Raw genomic sequence first — 24,872 nt, 5'->3', positions numbered from 1 at the left:
CAATTTGGAAAGATAAAAATGAGGAGAGTAATTTATGGATCTGATAGAAAATAATTACAGAGGCCAGAGCACTATAATTATAGAAAAGAAGTTAAACCTGGAGTAAAAGTGCACCGATAAAGTGAAGACTAGAGTCTTGTACTTTACTTGGCCCACAAGTTGCCACTTGTCAAGCCTCTAATGGATGGTAATTAAAGCTTTTCAAGTGTTAAGCCACCAACAGAGAGGATCTTGACTTTTGAAATTAATTTCATTTGGCATTAAGTTAATTAAGAGAGAGGATTAAGATTAAGTAAGCATATGACACATCGCAAATCATTAATGTTGGTTGGTGGGATATTTTGTGCACATTAATGAGCTCCTCCTCCCCCATTTTCTGAATATGGTTCAGCCAAGGCAAGAAGAGAGGGAAAAAGAGAGAGCTTGAGGTGGAAACAAGGAAGAATCAACCACTTTGGATCAAGTAAGCTTGGAGTTAAGGTTAGTAGATGATTCTATGTCATTCCTTGCTTGATTCTCTTGAGTTTGATGGTTGAAATTTCTGGTTTTCTTCTTTTTTTGGTGCTGGCCGAATTGGTTAATGTTAGAGGAGGGAGGTTTTGTTGCAAAACATAGCTAGAATACTATGATTTAAGATGGTTTCAAGTGATTGGATGTTGATTTGAAGAGATTTCTTTGATGCTTCATAAATGGTACTGTTCAGCCAAGATTAAAAGTGGACCCTAGGATGTGTTTTCCAAATTTTTGAGGCTTCCATTGTGTTCAAAATGAAAAATGGTGTAGGGTAAACCTAAAGAACAAGTGTTGGAAGCCATAGAATCAAAGTTGCAATTTTTGGATTTTGAACCCTAATGGTTCGGTCAATTCAAAACTGAAAGAAGGAATTTTCTTTTGTTAAATCTAAATAGATATTTGGAATCTACATGAAAAATCATGTAGCAATGAGTCAAGAGGAAATTTTTAGGGTTTAAGGAAACAAACTCTAAAATTTAAAGAACAAAGGGGAAAGCTTTAAGGGACAAAGGTTGTCATTGAGTTATGTTATTGATTTTTATGAGAACTGGTTGATGATTCTTGCTGTCCTTTTTATGGATTTCCATGTTAGGGTTTGGCATTTATGGAAGCAAGAAAATCAAAGAGCATTGGATCAAGGTAGTAAGATTTAATTGACCTTAATGTTGAGTGTTGCATTGATTGCTATGCAATTTCATGTGCTATTATGTAGTTGAACTAGATGATGATGATGATGATTGTGTAGCTATACTCCTTACTTTATGTGTCTTGGCTATTGCATGTTAGAGTGCTATATGTATGAGGTAAAGTAGTTCCCTATTAATAGCAAAAGGTTGGAATGCTTGTAATTGATGCACATTAATGTTTTGGTTGATTGATCTTGCTACTGGGATTTCATTGAAATCTCATCCCCCATATGTAACTAATATTTTAGGGACTGAAACATCAAAAGGGAGGCTGTAAATCCAAGGATAAATATGGTGATGAACCATGAGGAAATATTTGTATTTGGTTATGTATAAGTGTCTATGGTTGGTGCTGTAATCCCTAAGCAAGATGTCCGTTTAGAGCCACGTTTTATTAATTTACTGAATGAATCTCTACACAAAATTTGATATACTTAAAGTTGATGTCATGATCTTCAAATCGATAGGAACCACATTAAAAATGGCTAACTACACAATTTTTAATGATTTTTCAAAGTTAAGGTTCAGAATCTGGAAAAAGGATTTTGCCAAATAGACAAAGGTGAATTTCACAAAAACCTGATGCTTTTTCTAATGGAATTGGTTCACAAGATTATTTTTATTTGAAATATCATTTGAAGCGCTTTTTGTAGAATTTTGAACCACTCCATTTTGATTTTTCTAGATTAAGTTATGAATTTTTGAAATTTGGCCAAAAAGCTGATTTTTACTTGATGAACAGTAAAAATCCGAAAATTAGCGTTTTTCATGGATTTTTGAGCCCAAGACCATCCAAGGTGGTCTAAAATGGTTTTAAGTAAACCCTAAGTGGATCCAATAATAAGGTGTGACAGTTCTGAATACCAATGAGTATTTTTCTCTAAATATCATATGAAAAACTTTAGTTATAACTTGAAATCAGTTCATTTTGATTTTTCTTGAATTAGTGATGAATTTTCAAAGTTTAGCCTAAATAAAGGTTACAATGAATAGTAACCAAATTTGAGAAATTTTAAGGTTCAAATTTTTCCAACTTAAGACCATAAGAAATGATTCTAAATTACTCTAATTGAGATAAAATGAGGTCTAAAATTAAGGTGTGACACATGACATAAGGTTGCGTCCTTCATTCTGTTAATCTATTTGGAGTTTATGTTGCTTGATAGTTTAAAGATTAAGTGTCGGGGAGGGAACCTAATCATTAGTAAAAGGTAGTCTTTGTTTTCTTTTTGTTCTGAATAAATGCTCCATGTTCCATGCTTTTCCATTTCCATATCTAGTGTTTACCTGTCCACCATCATCCTTCACAACATCTCTATCTAACTTTCCTTCTCCCCCCATAATGATGGTGATGAGATTATGCCCCAATTTTAAATTGGATTTCACAATATACTACTTCACATGAGAGTTAGATGAAGATTATGTGTATGCTTACATAGGGGACAATGTAAATTCTAAATATGGGGGAGAGTGAATTTGAATTTGAGAGTGTGATTTGATTGTGTCGCCATATTAATATGTTTGCCACTGTTTAGACTAATTTCTGGATGATATTTTTACTGGAAATTCATGCAAAATTTTTGTCCTTCTTTATTGATTTTGTTGACCCCAGCCAAATGACTTTATTGGCCTTAGCCAATTTCTTCCTAGAATCCTCTTTGTTGTAGCCAGTACTTTTGTACATGTTTTTGGGCTGTAGCCAAAACTTTTCCTTAACCATATCCTATGTGCTTTAACTTAACTTTTGCTACTTTTGGCACTTCAAATGACCCCTTATTGCATAATATTTTTAGATAGTTAAGTATGTCTAAGCTTGATTGCATTAAATTTAGCTCATCATGAATCTTTGCTTAATGCATTAAATGGAATGTTTGAGATGCAATCTTGTTAGCTTAAGTATATGGTTTGATCATAGAGGGAGTACATATTGGAATAACCCTATTGAAAGGATTTTGAGTCATAATTGTGTATTCTCACCTAATTCTAGTTATCCTCCAGAACTTGTCTAGATTCTTTTTCAAAATCACATAAATACTTTAGATTGTGGAAATGATAGAGGCATTCTTTTCTAAACCTTTTCAAACCCAAACACAAACCGTTTTATTTTAACCATTACTAACCCTTTTGGACCATTCATTTTTATTAATTCCATCATTCTAGGAAAGTGTTGTGCATATGGATTTCATTTTGGATTGTCAAAACTTTAAGGGATACATCATTAGACTTTCAAGTTCACTTAGGAATTGAGCATGCATTTTGATCATTCATAGATGTCATTTATTGTTGTTGATAAACCTTGGTTCTTGTGGCCATGAGTGAAAACAAAAGAGAGAAATGGGGGGAAAAAAGACAAGACAAAGGCATGTATACATTAAAAAGAAAAGAAAGAAAGAAAGCCAAAAATAACAAAGAAAAAGGCAAAAGAAGAAGAAGAAAAAAGAATAAAGAGTTTAGCCATATGGTCACATGGTTTAAGAGGAACATAGATTTCCAATTACTTGGATGTATGATTTATTTCATTAGTGATTGTTATGAGCTATCATCTTTTCATTTTCACATGCATAATTTTTGCCTATTGCATTATCTATTTCATTTGGCCATTTTCCATAATTACAACCCTATGAAATACCCTTGATCATGGATCCATAGTATACTAGTGTTGGAGATAGAATCTTTCCAAGCCTACGATAGGAGCCAAATTGGGTGGATGAGAGTGAAATGACCAATGCTATCTGTGAGATGAGTGAAACACTTTTTACCATCCTGAGTCCTCTATATTCTATTTCCTTGATCATTCTATTTCCTATAGTTAACTTCTCTGCATTGAAATATTCCATGAAAAGTGTTGAGTTAAAGATAGTGGTTACTTGAATTAAATGCTTTATTACTCTTACCCTTGTTTAATCTTTCCATTACATTGGGTTTAACTTTTAGGTCTATTTGTTGCTCTCTATTTTGCCCAGGAGTGTAAAAGACTAAGTGTCGGGAAGTTGACAAATCCATGTTTTATATATGTTTTCATGGCAGTTGTTATGGGTTTTATGCACTTATTAGGCCAAAATTTTTATTATTATGCTTAAGTGTATGTGACGTTCATTATGGGAAATAAGTGCTTAATTGTCTATTAACTGCATAATTCTTGATTAAGTTTAATCCTTTTTGTGATTTTTTGGGATTTTTTTGAGACTTTCAGACATAATTTCTAATTTTGCCCTTACCTGCCTAAAACTTTGCAAAATTATGATTTTATCCCCAGTTCGGCTTAACCTCGTAATTCACCTCATTAAGGCCTCTAGCATAACTTTTAGCCTACATTCATCTCTATTTCTCATTCCTAGGCCTCAAGACTTTATCTGAGTCTCTAGCTTCCTTTTTTCTCAATCCCAGAAAACTTTCACTTTATAGTTTGGTCTTTGAAAATCCTTCTATCCTTTCAGGGAACTTCTAGGACTTCTGTCATGAGGGGTCTAGTAACCTGCCCATTTTAAGGTAATTCTGGTACTTTTAGGCCTAAAATTTAGGATGTTACAATTCTCCCCTTCTCAAAAGAAATTTCATCCTCAAAATTTTGAAGTCAAACTTCTATCCCTACCCTTAGTGAGAGGTCAACTAATGAAAATATCCCCATTTAAACTCAACTTTGGCTTTTTCAAATTTTCATTGTACCCTATTGCCAAGTTTTAATCTTAGATTAAGTACTTACATAACTTTCCATTCCCTATTTCTCTATCATTTACATGAGCATGGCCTTTGGTTTTAAGCATTTTATCGTTGCTGATTGCCTTTTTCCTATACTTTAGGCCTATCCATTTATGATAATGCCATGACAGTGTACCGATCTTCATGGTATTTTTACTATACTATGGGATTTCAAGTTCCTCTAACACTACCTTTGTCGGGTCTTTTCGATATACTCTGCCATTCTCATCTTTATCTTAACGGCCTATCTCCTTTCTTTTACAACTCATTTCACACATAGCTTGTTTGAATGCATACTGTTTAGGGCTTACAGCTCTTAGTTCCTTTAACTCTTACTTTCCTTACTTTCCTTCACTGGCTAGAACAAAATTGAGCTTGGTCTGATCAACAATAACGGTATCTGTGAAAAAGTTAAGGGTACTCTATTAGTACTGGGCAACCAACTTGAGGAGGTTTCTCCATCCTAAACTTATCCCTGGTCATCTCATTCTCATACCTCAAAGCGATACTACCCTTATGGATCAGCAACTTTCCTTTAGGCTTGGTCTACTATGACCTTGGGAGCTACTGTGCTCTACCATAAGCCTCTTCAGGATCCACTATAACCATGGATTCTTTCACATTCTACCTGAGCCGTGTGCCGCTCTTTAGGAGCCTTTAGACTAGTAGACTGAGTTAAAGAATAAGTCATCTGCCCTTAGCTGGTAACTTGACTGATAATTTCCAAAGACTGATCACAGATACCAGTATTGGCTTCTTAGGCCTTACTTAATCCTTTCTGTCAACTCTAGAATCATTCATCTCTCCAGCCTTTCCTTTTCTCTTAACATTTAGCTACCTTAGGCCATTTCCCTTTCAGTGGGCCTCTTTAATTTCTAGGCTATTGGTTTACCTTTATGGCCTTTTGGGTTTGTTATCATATCCATACCAATCTGCTGTGCCTTACGAATTCTCTTTCTCATCTTACAGGGAGAGGTCTTGTGAAATCATCTCTATGATCTTCTCAGATATTTTATCCTTACATAACTCTTGGCCAATTCCACTCTCATTGGGGTAAGGTCAACTCCACGAGCCTTTTCTTGGCCATTTTTATTCTTTCCTATGGAAGGACGTATTACTCTCACCAGAGCAACATCAACTTGACCACTTTCCCTACCTTGATGGAGGACATAACACTTTCACAGGTATGGCATTGCTCTAGTAGGAGGCATTGTTACCTTCATAACATTGTCAACCCCATCATAGTTGTTTCTCTTCCTTCTCTTCAAAGGACAGCTTGCTCTTAGTAGAGCAGTGTCAACTTTGAGTCAGAGGACCACCTTCCAATTTCTAAAAGACACTCTGTGACCAAGACCTTCGACTTATTCAATCTTTACCCTGACATATTCTTTACATGCCACATCCCCATTAGGGAAGCCTCTTAACCTAACTCATTTGATCACCATGGCAGTGGCATCCATCTATAGGAATGTCATCTCTTGAATTCCTTACTGGCCTGAGTGCTACAGTCACACTTCTCATAGATGCCTTAGGGACATAAAGGGATACTATTTAGTCCCAAGCATTATTGTAATATCTAGGCATCATTGGGAACATACTCATATATCTATATCAGTTCCCAATGCAACCATTATCTTCAACCATGTGCACTAGATTCAAATGTCAAACCTTGATTCAAACCTCAACTTTTAGAGGCATCACCAAGAGGGTTCCTGCTTATTCTATATCATCTAATCTTTACCCCTCTCGGTTTGCTATCTCTTAGGATTTCCTCCATCCGAATTTGAGATAGCCTTGTACTTCTCATATATTCCTTTTTATCTTTATCCTCAAACAATACTGCCTAACTTTTACTCTTTCTAATTTCTCTTATCTTTTGACTATTCATTCTTATGGTCATACACTGGTCATCATAAATTGACCACATGACATAATAGACATAGATCATTCAAATACTTCTACTGTGTGGTATTCCAATTAGGCAATACACATTAATCACCTGAGGCTTAGGTTGTTACTTTACTTCCCTATTAGGGTATAGACTCCTACCCCTACTTGGCTTACTGTACTCTCAGTTAGTACTCTCTGAGGGGATCTTTTAACTTTGACTCATACCTCAATCAAGCTCTCTCAGCTCAACTATTCCTCTTCTGAGGGGGGTTTTTTAACAATGACTACCTATCTCTTAAGTTATTCTTAATCATTTCTTACTTCTCCTCTATGTCCATTTGCCCTAGAGAAGTCACCTCAAACTCTTAAACTTCATTGGACTAATCCTAGTAACCTATTACTTCCTACGTAAGGTTTTATCTCATACCGGGCTTCGCTTGAACTAATGCTTCGTTAAACCTTTCCTACGACCTTTACCAGAGCCTCTATTCTATTCAAACAATTGCCAAAACCTTTGCTTTGATACAAAAATAAAATATCCTTCCTTTAACCCCTTAGAGTATGTATTTGGAAGTGTTATAGTTCAAGTGATTCATGAAATAAGCCCGTATGTTGAAAATTTACAATTTAATTCTTGGGTTACTATTCACTAGTAAAATTCTAGATTTTTAGTCTAATTTTGAAAAATCATAACTAATTATACAAAAATAGTATTGAGGTGATTCAAAATTCTATTTAAACCTTTTTCAATTTTCTACAAGGAAAAAATATAAAATTGGACTCAACCCTTGCCAATTCGTACAGTTTATTCATTGAAGTTTACTGTTCATTCAGTAAAAACTATACTTTCTATATTCTCTGCCCTGACTTTGATTAAGTATAACTCTTAGCACACACATGCATTTTAAGTTATCTATCACTTGTTTTAAAACTTAGGATGTTTACTTTAATCACACCAAATTGCATGGGCAGATTCAACTGTTTAACTTATTTCCACCTTGTCACTATTTTGTGACTCAATGAGGGGTAACCGATCCCCCTAACTTGAATTAACAATTTATAATTAATTCTTTCCACGCATAATCTCGTTCTATTCATAAATTAACCATTCCTATACATTATCATAGCCAGCAGCTATACATGCCATTATCATTATTTAACATCACATAACTTTAATAGCATGTTTATATCATACATTAACATACAAATTATACAATTTCATACAATAAATTTCTTTAATTCTTTTCCTCTTTCCTTGCTTTGACTTCATGCATCCTTTGCTTGATCATTATCACCTATTATGGTTGGTTAAGGGAGAGTGAGATTCAGGAAAATCTTAGTAGTAAACATTACCATTTATGCATACAAGGTGGACGCAAGTGTATGACATACTTACTTGATCTAACTCATGCTTACTTATAACATATTCCATACTCAATGTTTCATATTAACATGCATGGCCATGAAAAACATCAATGAAATAGGGCATTATGCTAGCATTAGCATCTCATATCATCGTCAAACAACATAATGCACATCAACACACAAGCATACACATCAAGCACACAAGAAATGTAAGTTCACTACCTTTTATTCTTAAGCTTTCTTCTTATTTTCTTTTGCTTCCAGCAATTAAGGTTACTTGAACAACCTTGCCATTTCTCTTTCTTGGTGTCTCATGGCCCTAATTTCAAAATACACAATAACAGGCAATCTATTAAGACCATGAAAAATGATTAACCATCTTAACTCTTAAATTTGTTCCTCTTTGACCTTAATTTCACTTTCTTTTCCATAGCCTTTAAAATCATTCCCTTAGTCATTTCCTACATAATTTTTCATGAGAAATCTAAATATGAGCTTGGATTTAACAAAATCTAACTTCTTCCCCCATTTCTTGCATTGGCTTAATAGTATGCCTTTAAAGTCTAAAATTTTCATTTTCAATTCTAATGCTTCCAAACTTCTTTTCTCACCTTTACCCCACACAATTTTTTATTCTAAACCTATTGGAAGCATCAAAATCATCAAAATCTAATACTAGGCATAGAACTCAGCCTGGCTAAAATGTTTTCTCAAGTTACGCAATTGTGAAATTCAACCAATTTCAGCATAAAACCACTTGATTCTTATTCCTTTCAAGCCTTTAAACACTATTGTAACATCAATTTTATCTTCACTCACACTTAAAAATTTCATGCAACATGTCCTCTTAGGATTTCAAGCTCCCAAAAACCATTAAAATCCATAGCCAAGATCAACAATAATAAGGGTAGTAAAAACTACATCAGAAACCATGAACATACCTTGTTTTAGAGCTTGATCTTGCATGAGATCACTTGGTCTTTCTCTTTCCTTCTTCTTTATCTATCTAGAATTTATTTTGCAAGAGTTTTCCCATGGTTTCTCATAAGCTTGGACAAAATAAGGGGAGGGGAGGGGTATTTATAAAAACAAGATTAAATCTTGGCCCTTGATCTTGTAAATAGGTGGCTTAATCTTGACCGTCCATCTTGCCTCTTTGTCTTGTGATGACATGCGTCCTCATGATATCATGCTTACATCATCTTGCTTACATCATGCTTACATCATCAAGACACATGTCTTTAATCCAACCGTACACGTGTCTTGTATCCGACCGTACACGTGTCTTGCATACTACCATACACTTGTCTCTTCTATGTCCCTTCATCATTTTGACATCAAAACAGGGAGGAAATTAATGAAAAATTCGTGCAAAATGTAGCCGTTAGGTATTCCTCCACCTATCTTGCTATTTTGCACCATATTAGGTACCTTTTCGGGTCCTGACTTTCTTGGTACCACCAAAACATATTCTGACACCATTTTCTTACCTTAAATAAGTTTACATGGCATCATATAACATGCCTAAAGAGGAAGTGATGCTCTTCCCTTGTTCTTCTGTTAAAACAATTAATAATATTTATTTCGGAGTAAACTTGATTGAATTCTTTCTACCGGTTTATGACTTCGAGAATTTGTCTCTAAGTAACAATATTGTTTATTCATCATGGGCCATTTCTCTAATTTTTCTTAAGTCAAAACTCAACCTCGAGATAGTTTACTTTGACGTTTCCTGGATACTGTATAAATAAGCTTTAAATTCTATTAAAGCTAACCGCTTTGCTTTTTGGAGACAAAATTATTTTTAAAATCTATGATAATTTCTCAAGTATTTTCTCCTATTTTTGTCCAATTATCCAAGGCCTCTCTGTATTTTAACTAATTCAATTTTCACTAATATTCAAAATTAGCGGAAACCCTGGGAATTCCATAAATTCCTTCTAAGGGCATTTTCATCATTTTTTAGTCTCATACGAGCCTTTGGACCTCTTTCCTATTTTTTCTAGAATTTTTCTGAAGTATTCATACCTATTTTCCATCATTGCCCTTTTTGACTAGAAACTTTACAAAATTTGCGTTTTAGGTCCCTGTTCAGGTTTAGTCTTAGGAATCCTCTTATTATGGTTCCTAGCACAACCTTTGGCCCTTAATTACTTCAACTCCTTATACTGGACCTTGGAACTTCACATATAGGCTGTAACATGCCATTTCCTATTTTTTCGGATTTTTCTGAAAGTTTTGGGCATAATTTTCATTTTTGCCCTTACCAGCCTGAAACTTTACAAAATTATGATTTTGCCCCTAGTTTGGCTTAACTCCATAATTTGCTTTATTAAGGCCTCTAGCATAACCTTTGGCCTGCATTCATCTCCATTTCTTATTCCTAGGCCCTAAGACTTCACCCAAGTTTCTAATTTCTTCTTTTCTTAGTCCCAAAAAACTTTCACTTTGTAGTTTGGTCCCTAAGAATCCTTTTGTTATTTCAGGAAACTTTCGGGACTCCTGTCATAAGGGGTCTGGTAGCCTACCCATTTTAAGCTAATTCTGGTACTTCTAAGCCTAAAATTTGGGATGTTACACATTTTCCCAGTCTTGTTTGACATTTTACCTCATGTATTATGCTTGCTGGATGTATTAGGTCTTATGAGTGCCAACACTTAACTAACTGTTTTGTGACAAGAGTGTCAACCATTTCATTTTTCAAGGCTATTCTCATAGCCTACGTTGTATTGCTTGAATTGGCATGTTATGTTGTCATATTTTGTACTGGCTATGGTGATCTGAGCAATATTGTTCTTCCCTCTTTCAGGTAGTCATAAGCTTCCTATATCATTTAAAGTGTTTCAGCTTTTTAGTGCTCAAGAATAATTAGTAAGATGTCCATTGCATCTTATTCCTCATGAATAAAAGAGATTTAGTAGTATTTCAAACTGTTTTTATCTCTTGTTGAGCTTGACTCATTGGCAAAGCTCAGTCAAAGGACTTAGTTGTCATAACTCAATCACATCAACAATTATGCACTAGGATATACAATTTGTACTTGCTCAAGTGAGATAAAGATTAATTAGATGATAAATTTACTAGTTTTGTGTTCAAGAGTCAACTATGTTAGCCCCCATCCCACTCATGTTAATTAGCCCATCACCTTTTTGACTATATTGTTAGTTAAACACATTCCCCTTCTTAGATTTCAGATATCACGATCTAGAAACTCCCACTCAGTCAAAGCAATTATAAGAAAAATAATAACCCAGTATTTTAACATAATTGCATGAATGTCCAAAACAGATAGAATTTGTTTAATTCAACTCGAGGGTAGGAATTTAACATAAAATTCAACCAAAAGAACATTTAAACATTAAAAAAAATCTCATTATTGTTTTATTAAGAGTGAGATTGAGTTACTTGTATCATATTAACCTACGTGCCCATTTTTCATACCTTACCTTGTGCGTTTAACTCTTCTTACAGCTTTATCTAGCATGTTGGCATAGTACCCAGTATGTCACACCTCCTTTATTATCACATTATACATCAATTGGAACCATTATTTAAGTCTTAAGTATGAGAAAATTTCAAATTTCACAATTCCCATTTTCGGATTTCCATACACTATTCACAGCAATTTAGGCCAACTTTGAAAATTCATAACTAATTGTAAAAAAATCAAAATGGGATGGTTGCAAGTTCTATAGAAAGCTCTTGACATGCTCTTTGGAGGAAAAATACTCATTAGTATTCGGATCTCATACGTCATTTCTAGATTTTGTTCAAAGTGATACTATTCATTTGGTCATTTTTTAATTTTTCAGGATTTATGTCCAACTTTTAAAGGGCATAACTTTCTACACAAAACTCTGAATTTAATGAATTACTAGTTGTTTTAAAGCTAAAAATGAGATAGCATGCCAAGTTTCAAATCGAGATTCATCCAATTCCTCAAAATCACGTTGGTCAAACTTTGCTCCCAGAAAGTCAACCTTTATCCCTTTTTCATACTATTCTTGCTTTTTCTTTTTCTTTTCCTTTCATCTAGCTTTTCCAATCATGCAACACATGCATAGACATAATTCCTTAGTCAATTGTTCATAAATGGAGTATCCTTAATTGTTAATATAATATTTCAACATCGTTTACAATGATACATAACAACTTATAATAATTTACAAATCATAACTTCAATGACATTTAGCTTAAACTTCTTCCAATATGACTTCCAATCCTTTTCTCCTTGCCCTAGGCAACACCACTTAGGGCTCCTATTATTGTTTATACATTGAGGAGGGTGAGATTTCATAGAAATCTCAGTAGTAATGAATTACAGTCGTCATGTAAATCAAGCAAGTATAATGTGACATGTTATAAAACTTCAAACATCCGCAAGTCACATAAAATCATATTTTGCATCATACCAAAAGAGAAATATCAACAATTTCATATTGACATATTTCTATGCATTTGGCCAAAGCATAAACAAATGTCATAAAGTCAACCATTATCACCACATAAATTTTTCAATTCAAGCAATCAACATAATCACATTAAACAAGTAAGATAAACAAATCAAATCATAATCCAAAGCTACCTCTTATCACTTGATTAATTTGGCCTCCTCAAGGGACAATGATCCTCCTTGATTCCTTCTCACAAAGCCTATTAAATCAGGCATAAATATAGGCCACATTAATAGCCAAACCACTTATACCCAGTCCTTAAACTTTAACTTAACAATTTCCCCCCTTTTCTTTGATTTTTTTACAAAATGACTCCTCCTTTAGAATCAATAACCTCATGACTCATTCCTACATAATTTTTCACAAGGAATTCAAATATGAAATCATATTTTTGAAAATCAAACTCCTTCCCCATGAATTCACCTTCGCCGAATAGGGTATATAAACTTCCAAAAATTTCATTTTTGATTCCAATGATTTCAAACACTTTCCAACAACATATCCCTATATAAAAACATGTTTTAAACCCATTGAAATCATCAAATCAAGCCAAAAACAATTTGCTTCTGCATGAATAGTGCTAGGCTGAAATATACATATATAACCCTAGGTGGTTTTTCTTCCAAAAATCAATCCATACACCACTTATACATGCTTATTCCACTTGATATTTAAGGTTTCTATCCTTCCCTAACCATTACATACTCAAACCGAAAGGAGGCAGCATCACAACTTGAAAAATTCAAGTCAAAACCCTTACTAAACAAGCTTGAAACTTAGGGATAAGGAGGCTTAAGCATACCTTGATGTTTTCCCAGTAAAAGCTAGATGATTCCTTGCTCAAAAACTCCACAATTTCAGTCTCCCTTGGTCTGGACGAAAACGGCAGCACCTCCCCTCTTTTTTTCCAATTTTTCCAACATTTTCTTGTATTTTAGGAGGGGGTATTTATAGAAAATTTAATCTGCCATTTTTTCCTGATTTGGACGCCCAAAATGACAGATAAGATGGTGTGTTGGCAGCCATCAAGTGCAAGGAAAATTCAGATTTGAACAAGTATCCAAACTCTAGAATTTTCCAACAATTATCCTTAAATTTTGCATTTTATTTAATTAATTTTATTGGGGTCTAGAAGCTGGACGAAATTGGGCCCTTATTCGGCTCAATGTGGACCCCACAAATGGTCTAGGTTGGCCCAAAAAGATGGCCCACAATCCAAATCCAAATCCCAAACCAATTTGAAAGTTTATCGGTTAGTATTCACTAGTAACATTCCATAATATTTTCAGACCTCCAAAAATTCATTTCTCTTCATGATAATTCACCTTTTAATATGAAAATATGATCTGAAAATTTTTATAATTTTTACCACCTCTATGTATTTATTTTAAATTTTCTCTGATTAAGCCTTTATCGATATTACTGCAGGAAAATAAATTTTCTAAAATTAATTCCTGAGCCTCTAAGGCATAAAACCAATTTTATAAATTCAAATAAATATTTAGATATTTTTTTATATTTTTTCCATAATTATTGAGGCCTCTAACTAATTAAAATAATTATTTTTCTCTGATTTTTCACTAATTTCCTGAAAAACCTTCTTTCACGGAAAATTCCGTAATAATTTATTTCCACAATAATTCTACCTTTTGGGCCTCAACTAAGTTTTCAAAACCTTTAATTTTCATTTTTCTCATTTTTTGGGAATTTTTTAGAATTTTTCTCCAAATTTTCCATTTTGCCCTTCATAGATCGATAATTATGAAAATACCAGCTCAAACCTTATCGGGGTTTCAGCTCAAAAGTTACTTTGTCTCCTCGTCTAGTTCCTACATTGGCCTTTATTCTAATTTTTAACTTTCTATGTCCAAATAGAGTTTCTCAGGATGTGACACAGTATCTACTTCATCGGATATGTTTTGCAATCATACCTCCCACTAGTTTCTTTTGAGATGATTCGCTTACATCTCTTCTAGTTAAGTCCCTAGATGTGCCTTTCAATCTCAATCGCTTCAATGTGTTTGAAAGTTTGGGAGGACTTTGGTTAATAAGTTTTTCCCATTTAGATTACTGCAAAATTATTATTTCCTATCTCTTAAAGTTATAAGTGTATTTTGTGAAAAATGGACACATCTAAGTCACTTTTAATTATGAAATTTTTTTTACTATAAATATCAGCTTTTTATCTTATCTCAAAAAAATTTCTTAAGCTATCTAAAACCAATTATGAATTTAAATTCAAATATGAAGGTTTTAGGTTTTTTTTTTAACTTTAAAAAAATTAACATGGCCTCAAGATTAGCGTAGCTTTGATGCCAATGTCAGAAATATTAAATATAAATAAGAAACACATACGAGGTCAGATCCATGTTTGGATTCTGGTTATCCCACTCCACGAGTTGATCTATCGATGCTCACACAGAGTTTAGATTACTAGAGCGTAAACTTGAATGACACAATAGAGCAGCATACAAGAGAGAATATTAGAGAGAGAGAGAGAGAGGAGAGTAGGAAAATTCAACTACTGAGGTGAGTTAAATTGATGGACGGAGGCCTCTATTTATCGCTTTGACCAGGGGTATTTTGGGCAGGCAAAACATCCATTAAGTCCATTAGTTTGAATTCGAATTCGAATATTCAAATATATCTTGACTGATAATTAATCTGAATTAACTCTAAATATATATCTCTAATATATATTTAATCTATACAATATAAATTAATTTAACTTATATCATAACCTATTGGATTTGATTCAAGATATTTGACCGAGTCAAAATATCATAATCTTGCTTGAATATTTGATCAGAATATTCTCGTAATATCCAATCAAATAGTCTGGCCTATCAAGGGCAGATCCAAATTTAAAAATCCAACAATTGTATCTGGGTTTCAACGGGTTGGATAGAAATAGATTATGCTTTTAAAGAAACATCATAGAAAAGAACTAGAACTAATAACAAAATTAGATTATCACCAATTTATGTCACGTGCTTCCACTCATTCAAAATCAAATGGATGGCTTTCAAACTTGTTTACCATTGTAAGAATCCTTGTGTCTTACTAGTTTCCATAATATATATACATACATATATATCATGTCCTTGAAAAGTCAAAATAATAATAAAAAATGAAAATAATCACGTGTCTTGTTCTTGGTTCTTCCTTCCTCTGCCATCATGTATCATTAAGAAATTGAGAGAAAGTGCTTACTGCAATTCCCGGTAAGTATGGCCATGTTTGATTTTGTTTTATGTTTCTAGAATAATTTTATAAAACTCTTTTTAAAGCAAGGTTTGGAAGGAAAAACTAATTCTATTTATATTATTGTTCTAAAAAATTAAATCTGGAAATAGTGAAAACATAAAAATTGTTTGAAACAATTGCTTTTAAAACTAACTTGGAGAATTAAGAGAAGCTGAGATACAAAGCGGAGTACAGCGATGATGGACAGAGTTGAAGAACCAAGTGATGACGTAAGTAAAGGTGCACAGCCAAAAGGGAAAGTAGAGAGCGCAACCACGAGTTAAAGGAAAATAGGAAGAAAATACAAAATAGAATAAAAAATATAAAATGTAAAAATTGTTTTGAGTTTTTTATTTTCAAAAACATGTTTCAATTTTTTGTATTTAAAAAATACTTAACTGACAATTAACCATCAAACAAGTCATTTTTTATTTCCTTCTTTTGATGAAAAATTGTTCATCTCGAAAAAAGTATACGACAATGGTGTTGAAATTTTCCAAACCATACTATCCGGGGATCAACAAGTTGGATATAAATAGATTGTACCTTTTGATGAACGTACATCACAAATAGAACCAAAAATGATGACAAAATAGAAACTCTACGAAAAATGTGCTCTATCATAATTACTTAGACCAAACAGATGGCTTACAAAGTTTTATGCCTTTGTAAGAAGGCTTAGCTTTCGGACTTGTTTTCACTATATATACACACGAACACAAACACACACACATCTTGAAAACTCATATAATAATAAAGAAAAAGAAAAAGTCCCATAGCACATACAAGAAAAAGAATGAGGATCTTCACACGTGCCTTGTTCTTATTTTTGGCTTCCTTCATCATTGTCGTCACAGCTCAAAATAAAAAAGTGCTGGACATCGCAAGTTACAAAGGGCTCCCTAATGGAGATATAACTCAGGTATCATCATTCATCACTAGTTAATTAATAAAAGAAAGTTTTTATTACTAATAACTATTGCAGGTAATTATTGATTAATAATTTTTGTTTTGAATATATTGAAGGCTTTGACCAAAGCATGGGAAGAAGCATGTTCAGGCACAGACCCAGTACGAATTTATATAAAAAATGGAAAGTACAGAATGGGTGACATACAAATGAAAGGGCCATGCAAGGCTCCTTCCATAGAGTTATTTAATGATGGCACAATCGAAGCACCAGGAGATATGACTCTATTACACGGTGTTGCACAATGGATTCGAGTTGAATACGTCAATAACTTCACGTTATCAGGCCATGGAGTCTTTGATGGCCTAGGTCCTTCTTCCTGGCACCAAAATAATTGTGCCAAAAATGTCAATTGCAAAATGCTTACAATGGCACGTACAAATAACTGTAGCTCTATTTCATATCTTACTAGATATGCATAGATGTATTAACATTTTAACAAATTTGAACTGCAGAATTTTGGGTTCAGTTTCCTCAACAATTCGGTTATTAGGGATGTGACATCAAAGGACAGCAAAAACTTTCATGTGAATGTATTGGGATGCAATAACATTGAGTTTAATAACTTCAAAGTTAGTGCGCCTGAAGATAGTCCGAATACAGACGGAATCCATGTCGGAAGATCAACTGATGTGAGAATCCTGCACAGTAGCATTGGTACTGGAGATGATTGTATCTCGTTGGGTGATGGCAGTGTAAATGTGACTGTGGAGGATGTCACGTGTGGACCTGGCCATGGCATTAGTGTTGGAAGTGTTGGAAAATTTGTAGAGGAAACTCCAATTGATAAATTCACAGTCAAGAACTGCACAATCTCTAACACAATGAATGGTGTGAGGATCAAGACATGGCCTGCCGCCCCAGGAAGTATTACAATAACAAATATGCACTTTGAGGATATTACAATGAACAATGTCTCTAACCCCGTCATCATAGACCAAGAGTACTGTCCATGGAATCAATGCAACAAAAAGGTATTAATTTCATTTATTGAAACCTATATATTCAACTTCATTCTAATTTAGACCCGTTAATGTTAAACCATTATTTCAATTTCCATTTTGTTTCAATGGCTTGTTATAGATCCCATCCAAGGTAAAGATAAGTGATGTGACTTTCAAGAACATTAGGGGAACTTCTGGAACAAAAGAAGGGGTAATACTTATATGTAGTGCGGGTGTACCGTGTGAGAATGTCAACCTCAGCAATGTTCAGCTCACATTTAACGGAAGTGAAGTAGTGGCCAAATGTTCTAATGCCAAGCCCATTGTTACAGGAGTAGCACCTGCTTGTGAAGCAGGAGCAACAGCAGCAGCTTAAATGCCTAACAATACCGAATGCTATTCTCAAGCGCATGTTTTTGGCTTTCTTTGATTTTTTGAGATTTCAATTGTATCTTTAGGATTGTTTTCCTTCAAGTTTTTATAGAGTATTTGAGACTTGAATTCAACTTGGGTATATCTTAATTGATTCTCTATGGTGAGAACTCTGAGCTAATGATTGGATTTTGTATTCAATATGGAATTTTATGGATGAGTTAATGGAATTTTGATGAGATTTTTTTTTAATTAAGGAGTTTATGGCTTATCTACGTAGATTGCACAAATTGAAATAGTAACTACTACTCGATCCTAAATATAAGACTCATTTTATAGTATAATTTACACTACAAAATGGTTCTTATATTTAGAATCAGAGGAGTACTATGTATGTCAATTGTCATCGCAAACAATATACCACCCATTCATTTTTCATATCAATACCTTAAACGCCATTTCTTCCTTCATTTTTCTTCAATTTTTCACTTGCCCTCTGTCACATCCCGCCAAATTTAGCCCTGAGAATGTGAATAATAAATTAGATAGAAGGTCCAATAGTAAAATAGACTCAAAGGCGGAACAACTTTTGAGTTAAGCTCCGACCATTATCTGGATTGATATTTTTAAAATTATTGGTCTAGGGAGGGCAAAATGAGAAAATTAGAGAAAATTCTAGAAAATTTTCTAAAAATAAAATATTTATAAATTAGAGGTTTTGGAACCTAAATTGAGGCACTGAAAGTGGAAATAGTATAAAAATAGTTTATTATAGAATTCCCCAAAAACGAAGGTTTTTCGGGAAAAATAGTAGAAATTGACTAAAAATAATTATTTTAAATACTTAAAAACCTCAATAATTCTGAAAAAAGTATGAAATAATTATTTAAATATTTAATTGAGTTTATAAAATTGATTTCAGGCACTGAAAGTACAGGAGTTAATTTCAAAGAATTTACTTCCAAAAGTCTTACCGATAAAGCCCTATTTGGAGAAAATTCTAAATAAATAGTTAGAGGTGTAGAAAAATTCTAAAATTTTTCAGAATGTATTTCTATATTAAAATAGGATTTTTCATGGAGAAAAATGTGATTTTGGAGGCCTAGAATAATTATAAAAAGTTACAAGTGAATAGTAACCAATAAACTTCAATTTTTGCTTGGAATTAATATTTTATGATTAGGCCACTTCCCTTGATCATTCCAGATCAGAAATGGGCCTGATTTTAGGCCAAAGAAGTCCAAAATTTTCGTGCAAAACATGGCCTAACATTTAAATAGATTTAAGCCCAATTTACACCTAAAAATCAATGGAATATTCTTTAAAATGGACGCATGGCAAGGTAGCTACTTGGCCTCTTACGTGGCAGCATAATACGCCACATATGAGGGGAGGAAGGTCAAAAAAATTTTCTATAAATAGCCCCTAATTACAGTAAATTGGCCAAAAATTGACAAAAAAGAGGAGGTGCTGCCAAACTAAATTTTTGAGCTTAAAAGTGAGCCTTAGATAGTGCAATTAAAGGAGGAAATACCAAGCTTTGGTCAAGGATTTATCAAGGTAAGTTTGAGCTTTATTTTGGTTAAGTTTAAAGCTTGTTATGGTTAGAAATTTAAGTTGTAATCTAAGGTTATGGTGCTGCCATATTTAGTTCAAGTGAAGCATGGCTTAGGGAAGGATAAAAGCCTTAAAAATGAGTTGGAATTATCATGTTTAAGTGGTATTTGGATTGATTTTTGAACGAAAACCAAGTTAGGGTCCTTAAGCACACATTTCGCCCATGGTGAGTTCTTGGGATAGGAGTTTGTTTTGCTGTATTTTGATGATTCCACCGAGTTTAAAAGGTATTTTTGTGTAGGAAAACACCAATGGAAAGTGTTTAAAATCATTGCAATCAAAAATAAAAAATTTGGAAAGTAATACTATGTTATTCAGCCAAGCTGAAATGAAAGAGAAGGATGTGATTTTGTAAAATCTGATTTGATGTTTGAATTCTATATGAAAAATTGTGTAGGAATGGCCCAAGAGATTGATGGAAACAAAAAGGGAATAATTATGTCAAAAATTATGGAAAAAGGAGTTTAATTGAATTCAAGGTTAAATATTAATGTTTATGCTTGGATTTTTGGTAATTTGGAATGTGTTTTATGCATGAATTGTTAGGCATTGTACAAGAAGATAAGGAGGAACCCAAAGGAATCAAGGAAACCGAAATTGTGCAATAAAAAGAGGTAGCATGAAATTACAATTTTAATGTTGACTTGCTTGATTATTACAAGATATTATCCTTGGAATATATGTCATATGTTATTTCAAATTATTTGATGATAATGTGTTTAATTTACTTGCATAGTATGCCGTGGCATAATGCATTAACTTATTGATTTAGAATGATTTGATATGGTGTTTATATGGCAAATAGGAAGAGAAATGTGTTATGGATTGATTGTAATGTATCTTGCATATTTAACATTATTATTGTAACTTCCTTGCTACTGAGATTTCTATGAAATCTCATCCCTCTCAACGTATAAACAATCAATGGGAATCTCAAGTGGTGTTACCAAAAGCCAAAAGAAGGGAAATGAAATCATATTGGGAGATGGTAGAACCTAATGCCATTGAAATTATGTTTTGTAATTATCATGAATTATTATATATTATTGTAGACTATGTTAGAATATTGTATCAATGATCAAGGATGCTTTATATGTGAGCATTTGATTAGAGAATCATGTTCAAGCATGAGTTATGTAATTGAAATGGTCATATAGATTGAAAAGAGAAGAAAAAAGTAAGAATGGCATACAAGAGGGATAAAGGTTGACTTTTTAAGGGTAAAGTTTGACCAATGAAATTTTTTGCAATTGGATGAGATTTTGGATGAACCTTGACAAACTTATAGATCATAGTTTTAGCTTTAAAATAAGTAGTATTTCATTCAATTTGAAGTTTTGTACAAAAAGCATACTCTTCCAAACTTGAGAATAAATTCTGAAAAATTAAAAAATGACCATATGAATAGTACCAATTTGAACGAATTCTGGGATTGATAGATGAGTTCTGGATGCCAATGGGTGTTTTTTCTTTAAAGAGCATATCAAGATCTTTCCATATAACTTAGAACCATCTCATTCTAATATTTCTAGAATTAGTTATGAATTTTCAAAATTTAGTCTTTACAAGGGTTACAATGAATAGTAACATGAATTTAAGAAAATTCAAAATTCAAAATTTTCCAACTTAAGGCCATAAAAAATAATCCAAAATGGTTCCAATTGAGATAAAATGAGGTTTAAAAGTAAGATGTGCCACCCTCAAAGTCTCTACATTGAATCGCATCATCTTTGTCTCTATTATTTCTCCTTCGTGTCATCTTCGTCTCTAGTCATTCCCTCTTCTCGCATCTCTACCTTTATTTCTCCATTGTGTTAACCATCATCTCGTCTTTCTCCCTTTAATGCAAGTCCTCCTCTCTGCTAATTCACATTTTTTAGTTAGTGGGTAATTTTAACAATTTTGCTGGGGAGTTAGGGATTAGAGAACTTAAGATAAGAGAAAGGGGTTAAAATTCCTCGCTCACAATGATTTTTCCTATGGAAACTTGACGTTATTATGTACTAGATTTTTCACATTAGTTGGGCTTTATATATATATATTCGCTAAATTCTTTTCATCAATGTGAAGTTGTGTGATTTCCTCTAGCCATGTAAAGTGATAATAGGACTTTATTTTTGAAAATTTTGAATTCTTTGTGCTAGTTTGTTTGATTTAGAAGTTGATAAGCATCTTCAAATTTTGGGTTGTCTAATTTTTAAGGGTAGGCTCTATGAATGCTTTAAATTATGTAGTATGAGCTTAAACTAACATAATAGGATTTATTTAACTTACAAATTACTTTTCTTTATGAGAACGTGTGCAATGAAGCAAAGAAGCTTTTATATACGTGGGGATGAACTAAATATGCATGACTGATTGTTACGGTATCATAAGTCAACATAAAGGTGTTAATTAGTAGATGGACGCTAGTTTCATGAATGCCCGACTTTTTGAGTAATATGCTTCTAGAATATATTTCCAAAATGTGACTACAAAGCTTAAAAAAGTCTTCTGCCTGACGGATATGGATATAAAAAGATATCAACTTACCGTATTGATTACACACCACAAAAGGATACGTACTTACCGTAATGAAATTTCGGGCTTCGAAATTCAAGAATAAGTCTAAAGTAAGTACGATGCTAGATCCATGTAAGTACAAGTCTCATAAATGCCCTAAAAGGTTTAAATGATTGTAACATCGATCCTTTCCAAATAAAGGCTAAACATGATGCCAAGGGCCAAATAAAATAATAGACACACTAAGGCAACATTGTATTACTACTGTCCTGAGTTAGGGCAAAAGCGTGATTTTAAATACATGTAAGGCACGAAACGGTAATTTGGGAAGTTTCGTCCGGAACATTAGGAAAACTCTCTGGTGGCACAAAGATAGAGAATAATTCCCTTGGCCATGTTTGAGGCTTAATTATAAATAAGAAAATTAACTCGAAAAGAAATTTTAAATAATTATTAGAATTGTGGTTAATGAAAGGACAATTATTTGGAGAAATAAGGGACAATTATTGTAAGACTAATTTGAGCTTATAAACATCGTTTCATGCCCTAGAAATGAAAATTTTAGTTTAAAGAATATTTTGTGACAATTTCTTGGAAATTTTTGCAAAAATACTTAAGGAATAAATTTGAATATTTGGAAAAATACTTAAAGAAAAACTAGGGAATTACTCCATAATAAATTTGAATATTTGATGATACCACATTGGTCCTATGACTAAAAGACTCCCAAAAAGCATTTGTAGATTATTAATTACATATTAATGGAAGCATTAAGGTTATATAAGCAATTTTCTTTTTGCTAGGCATAAGCATCCTTTTATTGGAGATAATCTTATTTGAGGTTCTTGATAGAACTCAATATTTGCATATATTTTAGTAGTCATTTACAGGCTCCTTAGCACTATTAAGTTAGTATTTCGGCATTATTCATGAATATTGTGCGCAAGGGTTAGCAAAGTTAATTGTGAGGTTTTTTATATATGCTTTTGTGTGTTTTGTGTAATTTTATATGTGTATGCTCTTTATTCCTTTGGCTAGTTTGCATTACAGGTAGCTTTGGAGTCAAAATCTTGACCATTTTGTCCTAGGTGCCGCAGCATGAAATAATCTTCCTTAGACCCCTTTTGGTACGCGTTTGGAAGCATTACGGTTTAAACAGAACACGAAACATGCTCGTAGATTGTAAATTTACAGTTAATTTACTATTCACAAGTTAATTCTAGATTTTTGGTCTAATTTTGAAAATTCATAACTAATTATAGAACAATCATATTGAAGTTATTCAAAATTCTATTTGAAACTCTTTTAATTCTCTAGAAGGAAAAAATATAAATCTGGACTTAACCCTTACCAATTTTTATAGTTAATTGTGTGAACTTTACTGTTCATTTGGTCAAAATAGTGTTTTCCAGATTTGCTACCCTAATTTTGAGCAATCATAACTCTTAGTACACACATCCAATTTAAGTGATCTACTACTTGTTTTAAAGCTTAGGATGTGTTATAGGTGCTTACCAAATTTTATTGGCATACATTTGCCTTACTTTATCTTTGTCACCATTCCATGACTCATTTAGGGGTAGATTATCCCCCTAAAATTTCTTTCTTGCATGTTATCATTCCATCAATACATTAACCATTTCCATGCATTATCATAGTCAATTATATATGCCATTAGTATCACTTGTCATTACATCCATTCATAATAATTACAAGCCATAAAGCTCTAGGCACATATATGCATAGTTCTAACAAATACATAAGCTCCTCCTTTGCATCTCCATTCCTTTACCTTGCCTCTTGATATTGCAGCTTCTAGATGGTGTATTTAAATATGGAAGGGGGTGAGATTTTGGGAGAAATCTCAGCAGCAGATGACACCCATTATGCATGCGAGACAATTGCTTGGCAGATGACATTCTTGGTATTAAAATGACATGTTTTCATGCTTATAAAATGCTATGCTTTCATCCTCAATATTTCATACACACATGGTCATGGATTATACAAGAAACAAAGCAACATTTCATCATGCATATATCAAAGCATCATAAAGTGAAATCAACACATAAGCATACATGTCAAGCATACATTAGGGTATGTTCACTACCTTATATCTTTTAGTTCCCTTTTACCTTCTTTGGCTCCTTTTTGCTACCAACCTTGAAGTTACTTGTTCAACCTTTGTTATTCCTCTTCCTTGAATCTCATGGCTCTAAATGCATCAACACATCATTGCCATTTATTCATTAGAGCCATGGTAACCAACAACATTGACACTTTGTTCTCTTTAAACTATACTAACTTCTAACTTTTGAACTTGATTTCCAACCTTTAAAAAATTAATTCCATATGCTATCTCTACATAATTTTGCATATAGAATCTATTTCCAAACTCAAAATAATTAGAATAAACTTCCTTTACCAAGAACCAGCTTTGTTCAAACACATAGGGTTTTAGGATTTAAAATTCTATTTTCAATTCTAATACTTCCAAACTTGCTTTCTCACTTGTACACCACACAATTTTTCATTCTAAACACATTGAAAGTATTAAAATCATCAAAATCTAGCCCTAACCCAACCCCCAAGTGTAACATCCCGACTTTTAGGC

General features: G+C 33.1%; 1 protein-coding gene across 1 annotated transcript; it reads left to right on the top strand.

The window, feature by feature from the left end:
* The first annotated feature begins 16,649 nt into the window (after nucleotides 1-16,649).
* On the top strand, nucleotides 16,650-18,143 carry LOC114758280 (polygalacturonase-like). The gene is made up of 4 exons (XM_028947311.1): nucleotides 16,650-16,775; nucleotides 16,880-17,194; nucleotides 17,279-17,797; nucleotides 17,907-18,143. The coding sequence occupies exons 1-4, from the start codon at nucleotides 16,650-16,652 to the stop codon at nucleotides 18,141-18,143; spliced, it is 1,197 nt and encodes a 398-aa protein (XP_028803144.1).
* Nucleotides 18,144-24,872: the final 6,729 nt, after the last annotated feature.

The sequence above is a fragment of the Neltuma alba genome, unplaced genomic scaffold, assembly GCF_004799145.2.
Source record: "Neltuma alba isolate B1F8T4 unplaced genomic scaffold, ASM479914v2 tig00010684_pilon, whole genome shotgun sequence".
Lineage (NCBI taxonomy): Eukaryota > Viridiplantae > Streptophyta > Magnoliopsida > Fabales > Fabaceae > Neltuma > Neltuma alba.
The sequence above is the reverse complement of the archived record's forward strand: the minus strand, read 5'-3'. Positions and strand labels throughout refer to the sequence as shown.

Coding starts and splice junctions, on each gene's coding strand:
- LOC114758280 (XM_028947311.1), top strand. CDS start 16,650: ATGAGGATCTTCACACGTGCCTTGTTCTTATTTTTGGCTTCCTTCATC. Junction 17,195..17,278: donor ATTGCAAAATGCTTACAATG/GCACGTACAAAT, acceptor TTTGAACTGCAG/AATTTTGGGTTCAGTTTCCT. Junction 17,798..17,906: donor GGAATCAATGCAACAAAAAG/GTATTAATTTCA, acceptor GGCTTGTTATAG/ATCCCATCCAAGGTAAAGAT.